The sequence below is a fragment of the Trachemys scripta genome, chromosome 24 (assembly GCF_013100865.1).
Source record: "Trachemys scripta elegans isolate TJP31775 chromosome 24, CAS_Tse_1.0, whole genome shotgun sequence".
Lineage (NCBI taxonomy): Eukaryota > Metazoa > Chordata > Testudines > Emydidae > Trachemys > Trachemys scripta.
In genome coordinates, this window is record NC_048321.1 from 12470251 (window position 1) to 12477399 (window position 7149).

Sequence of the window (7149 nt, forward strand, 5' to 3'; positions counted from 1 at the left end):
AGAGGATTCCCCCCGGGCTCAGCTTCACAGTTACAAAAACAGGAATCAAACTACATCTGTAGCATAGGAAAAATTCACAAGCTAAAACAAAAGATAACCAACGCCTTTCCCTGCTTACTTACAATTTCTGTGGGTTTAGATCTATTATTCCAGGTATATTTTCAGGAGATGTTGTACCTGCTTGGTCTCTCCCTCCATCCAGAGAGGGAACAACAAAGAGAGAGCAACAAACAAATCCTCCCCCCACCCCTGCAGATTTGAAAGTATCTTCTTTCCTCATTGGTCCTTCTGGTAAGGTGCCAACTAGGTTATTTGAGCTCATTAATCTCTTACAGGTACGGTGATTTAATACAGCTGCTAAAGAGGGATTTTATGATATTACATACAGAAAGTTGTTACTCTTCCCTTTATATTTATGACACCGCTCATCAGTCCCCCTGAGCCAGCCAGTCCCCGTCCTCAGGCCTGATCAGAGCCAGCGCTCCTAAAGGGGAAAAGCTCCATGTCCCCAAGTTATTCTCTCCCCATATCTCAGGGCTGACGGAGGAGCCAGAGATCCAGATCTCGCCGGCGCAGAGGATGCCGGGGATGCTGCTGGCCGGGAAGCCGGTGACTATGACCTGCACGGCCCCTGGGCGCTGCTCCGGGTCCCCTCCCCAAGTCACCTGGACGGGGCCGTTCAGCGACACAGCTCGGAATGTCTCAGCCCCGCTGGCGAATGGCACCTGGGCCCACAGGTCCACGCTCAGCTTCACTCCCACCCCGGGGGACCACGGCAAAGAGCTCGTCTGCACCGTCACCTACAGCCCACCACGGGGACCTTCCACCAGCAGAACCATCCGGCTCCATGTCATCTGTGAGTTACCACCAGCCCCTTGACGCCAGCCCCCAGCTCCCTCTGCTGGGATCCCCACCCCTGGGCACCCCAGCCCTGCCCTCCAGCCCCTCCCACAACTCAGCCCTGTGCTGGGATACCCACCCTGCACCATGCACCCTCAGCCAATTTTACTCCAGGCCCCTTCCCTCCACACCGTACTGCCCCTTCTCCATAGGGATCTTCACCCCTTCCTGCCCCCCTTTCTTTTGGCTCACCTCTCTACCCCCGACCTGACCTGCCCCTAGGATCCTCCTGTCCTGTGATCCACACTCCCCATTCCAATCCCCGCTTGGTGGGATTTCCCCTCATACCAGCCACCCCAGTTCCCCTTGACACCTCCCAGGCTGTCCCACTGTGTCTCCTCCACACCCTCCCCTTTCTGCTGGGATTGGTGGATGCTCTATATGGGGCAGAGTGTTAATGGGACCGAGTCACTGTCCGGCACTAAACGTGCTCCGGGCTCTGCTGTTCTGGGAGATCTTGCCCCCACCCCGCCCCAGGGAAACCCCCATTAAATGTTCTGTGACCCTGTGACGATGCTGCCTGTGGTCACTCTATTAGAGTGAACTGCAAACAGAACAGGGCAGACAAACCCCAAACGCTGGTGGATATTCCAATGCTTAGATTTACCCAAGCCAGCACAAAACAGCTTCTATAGTACCTCACTGGTTACTCAGAGTCCAAACAACGCAGTTCCCTTAAAGTGCCCAGCCTTGGACCTCCACCCAGACACACATGTCAGGAATGATGATGATTACTGATAACCTTATCTTATCATATAAAAGAAAAGTTTCTTCCAATCCCAAAGGATCAGCCACATACCCACGTCAAATTATAACTTACATCTTACCCAAAATACACACTTACAGCCAACTCTTATTAACTAAACTAAAATTTATTAAAAAAGAAAAGAGAGAGCGTGTTGGTTAAAAGATCAATATCCATACAGACTTGAATTGAATTCTTTATGTTCAGGTACAGAGCAGAGATGAGCTTGTAGTTGCCAAAAGTCCTTTTAGAAATAGTCCCGAGGTTATAGTCCAATGTCCATATTCACGGTGACTCCAGTGATCCTTCTGGCTTAAGGTTTCCCCCTCTTGAAACTCAAAGCAGATCTGAGATGAGGAAGGATCGTGTCCCAGGGTTTTTATACATGTCCTGCAGCCTTTTGGCCTTAGAAAACATTATGGCAATTAGCACAGGATAATTTATCCATTAAACAGTTCGGATACAGGTTCCCACAACCTTCAAAGAGACATAGAGACAATAATACTATTTCACTTAAGTATCTTCCTAAATGTTAATATTCCTTTTTTGATCTTTGAATCAAAGCTCTAGCAATAGACAAGACTCGTTTGCTTATATCACAAGACCTGAGCAAACAGCTCCCCTTATGTCTCTAATACTGCAGTCTGCATTTCAAGCTCTATTCATTTACAGATCTTCCTAACCAGTCTCTAAAGTTCGGCCATGGGTCAGGTCAGGCTGGGAGTTAATTAACTCTTTCTGGCCTGTCACCTTTCAATGAGATATTATATTAAACTATTAACATCACAGACCGTTGCGCTGCAAATCCAGGGCAGAGGGGAAATCAGTGGCCGCCTTTGCGACGTGAAGGATCAAACTAGGCATCAGTGTAAGGAAGGCCCTTGTTCCCTCAGCCGGAGGGAGATTTAAAGGAAACCACCCCCCAGTCCCCCTCCCGTGTCTGAGCCCAGGCCCGAGCCCGACCCCCAACGTCTACACAGACCTCAGAGGAAACGTCCGCGCTGCAATCAGAGACCCGCAGTCCGAGCCCCGTGAGCCCGACCCAACGGACCCAGGCTCTGAGGCTCGGCACCACGGGGCATTGAGGGCAGCGTGGACGAACCCTGCCAGGCCTGGCCAGCCAGTATCAGTGTCCAGCTGTTCCGTGTGTTACTTTTAGCCGCCCCTCTGGGCACAGCAGGGCTGCAAAATATCCAGGCCTGGCCAGCTATGCCGGAGGACAAAGGGAGAGGGCTGGGGAGAAATGAACCGAGGGAGGAAGGCAAAGGACCCATTACGGGGGTGTCTGATGTCCCTGGTGATGGCTGAGTCTGGGGTGGGGGTGGGAGTGGGGTTATTTAGACCCCGGCTCTATCCCGCCCTGGGGAGGACACGTTTGGGGAGCAGGTCGCTGAATGCCCAGGTGCCCGGCAGACAGTGGCACTGGTGACGCTCGCTCAAGTACCCAGGCTGGAGCAGCCCGGCCCCTCGTTAGTGACTCTGTCAATTAGGCCCAATTTTGACCAACCGGTTTTGGTCCCTTGGGTTTCCATTTCCCACGGTTCTGGTTCCCCGGTGTGGCTCTAACCCGGCCCCTGGGTTCCATCAGGCGCCTCTTGGGTCGGGCTCAGTCGGGTCTGTCGCTTCCCTTCCCCGCCTGTGGGTCTTGTGTCATTTCAGGGACTTTCCCGTCCCCCAGCTGAGCTCATAGAGAGGGTCCATGTCTAGGCTCAGTGATCACTAGCGAACCCCCCCTCCAGTGCTCTCCAGCCCCCCTGATCCTCCCTGTCTGGTTTGTGTTACAGACCCGACCGGGCCCCCCACCATCACTGGGAACCTGATGAGCCACGGATGCCCCGGTGAGAGGCCGCGCTGCGAGCCCCGGGAATCAGTGAGCGTCTCCTAGTCACACTCTGCCCACGCTCAGGGGCAGGACCCAGGCTCAGCCAGGCTCATGAGTGGCGGGTATTGCAGGCCAGGGGAGGCTGAGCTGCCCCAAACAGCCCTACGTGTCCCCGCCCATGCTCTGCCCCCAGGTCCTCTCCTGCTCACTGCCCATGCTGTTCCCCCTTGGCAGCGCTGGGGCTGAGACTAGGTTTAGGGAGGGTCGGCCTGGGGGGGAGAATCAGCTGTGACTGGAGCTGCCCAACGTGACGACTGAGACGGGGGGGTTCTTCAGGTGCTGGGCCCAGAGAGCTCTGCCCAGGGGATGTTCCAGCTGCTCATCGAGTGTGAGTGAGGTTAATTCACGGAACTCCGTGCCACTGAATGCGAGTGGGGTAAACCCATGGGACTCCCGGCCACTGGGTGTGAGTGGGGTTGACCCAGACGACTCCCTGCCCCAGGGTTTCTCTCTCAGACGATTAATTTGTTGCTGTGTCTCCTGTGGTCCCTAGACAGCCCCCAGCCGGGGACCGGACTGAACTTGTCCTGCCAGCACCAGGGGCCCAGTGTCAGTTGCAGCTGCTCCCTATGCTCACATCCCCTGCCCTGGCTCCAGTGGCATGTGGACGGGGAATCCCTGGCTGTGAAGGGCTCATGGGGGGGCTCTGCAGGTCAGCTCCTGGGCCCAGGGGAATGAGGCTAACAGCACCCTGAGCTGGAAGGGGATTGGGGATGAGGGTGGGGGGCTGGCTGGCTCGGGGCAGGGGTTCAAGGGATCTAACCCAGACTCTCGACTTCTTTTACCTCCATCAGGTGGCCTCCCTCGGGCATTTATCGAAATTAGCTGCAAACTCATCTTCATGGCGACTGGATTCTTCCTGGCCTATTACTTCACCCTGCTCTATTAAAGATGGTAACTCAGATACCGACCCACCCACAAGCCTACCCACCTACCCATATACCTACCCACGTACCTACCGTCTATCCACCCCCCCAACTATGTACCTACCCACTCGTCTATGCATCTGTGGAGCCCTGGAATCCATGGTGCCTGACTCACCTACCGACCTACCCACTGATCTACCCACCTACCTACAAACTTACCATCCTACTCACTCACTCACCCACCCACCATCCCACCCACCTACCTACCTATGTACCCATTGACCCACCCATCTACCTACTACCCCGCATTGCTACCAACCCACTGACCTACCCACCTACTGATCTACCAACCTACATACCTCCTATCTAACCACTTACCCAACCAATTACCTAACCACCCACCTATGTACCTATCTACCCACCTACCACCCAGCCTAGCTACCTACTCACACACCCATCTACCTACTCACCTACAATCTCACCCACCCACNATCTATCTATCTATCTATCTATCTATCTATCTATCTATCTATCTATCCCCATACACCCAGGGGCGGCTCTATGTGTTTTGCTGCCCCAAGCATGGCAGTCAGGTGGCTTTCGTCGGCATGCCTGCAGGAGGTCCGACCGTCCTGCGCCTTTGGCGTACTCGGCACCGAATTGCCTCTGAAACCACAGGACCGGTGGACCTCCCGCAGGTATGCCACCAAAGGCAGCCTGACTGCCACCCTCACGGCGACCGGCAGGCCGCCCCCTGTGGCTTGCCACCCCAGGCACCTGCTTGGTGCGCTGGTGCCTGGCGCTGCCCCTGCATACATCCAGGGCCGGCTTTAGGCCGATTCAGCCGATTCGGCTGAATTGGGCCCCGCGCCTAAGAGGGCCCCGCAGCTGTCCACCCCGCCCCTGCCCCAGCTCACTTCCCCCTCCTTCCCTCCCCTGAACGCTTCGCCCCCTGCTCCTCCCCCTCTCCTGCTTCCCACGAATCAGATGTTCACGGGAAGTCTGAAAAGAAGCAGGGGCAGGCGGGCAGCAGCAGGTAAGCTGGGGCGGGGGGGCGCGAGGGGGGCTCTGGGGAGGCGTGGCCCAGTCTGGCCCCGGTGGCTCTGGCTCCAGCCCGGCTCGGGCCCCGGGGCACTGGCCCTGGTTCCAGCCCTGGCCCGAGCGGCTCTGGCTCTGGGGCACCGGTCCCGGTTTTGGCCAAGCGCGCCGGCCCGGCCCCACAGCCCTGGCCCGAGCACCCCCGGCCCCGGCCTGAGTGGCTCCGGCCCCAGGCCGAGCAGCTCTGGCTCCGGCCCCGGGACACTGGCTCCGGGGCACCAGCCCCGGTTCCGGCCGAGCACGCCGGCCTGGCCCCGTGGCCCCAGCCCGAGCACCCCCAGTCCGAGCAGCTCTGCCTCCGGCCCAGCTCGGGCCCCGGGGCACTGACCCCGGTTCTGCCCAAGCACCCCCGGCCCAGCCCCGTGGCTCCGGCCCCAGCTCAAGCACCTCTGGACCTGGCCCCGGCGGCTATAGCTCGGGCCCCAGGGTGCCATCCCCGGCCGAGCACGCCGGCCTGGCCTCGGCCCCAGCCAAGCGACTCCGGCCAAGCACCCCCAGACCTGACCCCAGCGGCTCCAGCCCGCACCCAAACCCCGCGACCCCAGCCGGAGCACGGCCTGATTCCGGGGGGTGGGGCTTGCTGGCGGCAAGCCCCGCCCTCAGGAATCGGGCCCCGCTCTTGCTAAGGCCAGCCCTGCATACACCCCCTCTATATACCTATCTATCCTGGCTTCCAGCCACTTACATACTTCAGAATCTCTCTCTCTCTCTCACTCTTCCAGGACACCTTGCTGCTGTCGTGGAAGCAGAAGGAAGGACAGGCCAGGGGCCAGAGATTCCACAGTGCCCGAATCCCCCGTGTAGTTCAGGCCGTTCCTCAGCCACTGAAAAGCCAACAAAGAATTGGAATCTCACGGGACTGAGGAAATGGAAAAGGAGACCCCAATTTTGAGACTGCTGCCCCAGGTGAGGCAAATGGGTGTGTTTAGCCCAGTGCCTGGCCTCCTCCCTACCCCTCTGTATTAGACCTATCATGGGCCCATCTAGCCCGGTATCCTGCCCCCTCCATATGCCTCCAGCTCAGACCCATGGGCCTGGACAGCCCATGGAAACTGCCTGTAATATTTGTATGACCGGTAGAAGACCTGTTTGTTGCCCTGGTGATTATAACCAGGGCCGGATTTAGGGGAAATGGCACCCTGGGCGAACTTGTATTTTGGTGCCCCCCCTTCACTCCTGGCCCCCACGGGCTCCCTGGGTTCCCCCGATCACCTCTGGGTCCCGTTGTTTCCCACGGTGTTTAATTTGTATTGAAAGAGATGCCAGAGCTCAGCTGTGGCTCAAATTAAGCCCTGGCAGGGTGGCCTGATACTGGCGGGTGCTGGCCGGGCGCCCAGCTCTGAAGGCAACGCCACCACGAGCAGCAGCACAGAAGTCAGGGAGGCCTGGCACATGGTATATTGCCACCCTCCTGCACTGCTGCTGGGGCTTGTGGTGCCTGATGCTCGGCATGTGGGTCAAGGCTTCGCACTGTCACACGTGGGCTGCATCTCGCCAGAGCCCACGGCCTCCTGCAGCCCTCTGGCCACTCCTGGCTCACCCGGGGTGGGGGAACCAGTTCAGATTTGGGGCAGGGGGAGGAAAATTTGACCATGATTCCAGGGACTACTTAGGCACCTGAAAACTCTTTGGGATTTGCAGATAAGAACTTAGCGATT

General features: G+C 57.7%; 1 protein-coding gene across 1 annotated transcript in view; it reads left to right on the forward strand.

Moving 5' to 3' along the window:
* The window catches only part of LOC117869861 (sialic acid-binding Ig-like lectin 12), a 52799-nt gene extending 47872 nt beyond the window's left edge, over positions 1 to 4927 (forward strand). Inside the window, exons 5-7 of the mRNA XM_034756969.1 lie at positions 536 to 856; positions 3430 to 3483; positions 4322 to 4927. Coding sequence (XP_034612860.1) covers positions 536 to 856; positions 3430 to 3483; positions 4322 to 4416 — 470 coding nt within the window. The 3' untranslated portion in view covers positions 4417 to 4927. The remainder of the gene's footprint in view (positions 1 to 535; positions 857 to 3429; positions 3484 to 4321) is intronic.
* The last annotated feature ends 2222 nt before the right edge of the window (positions 4928 to 7149 follow it).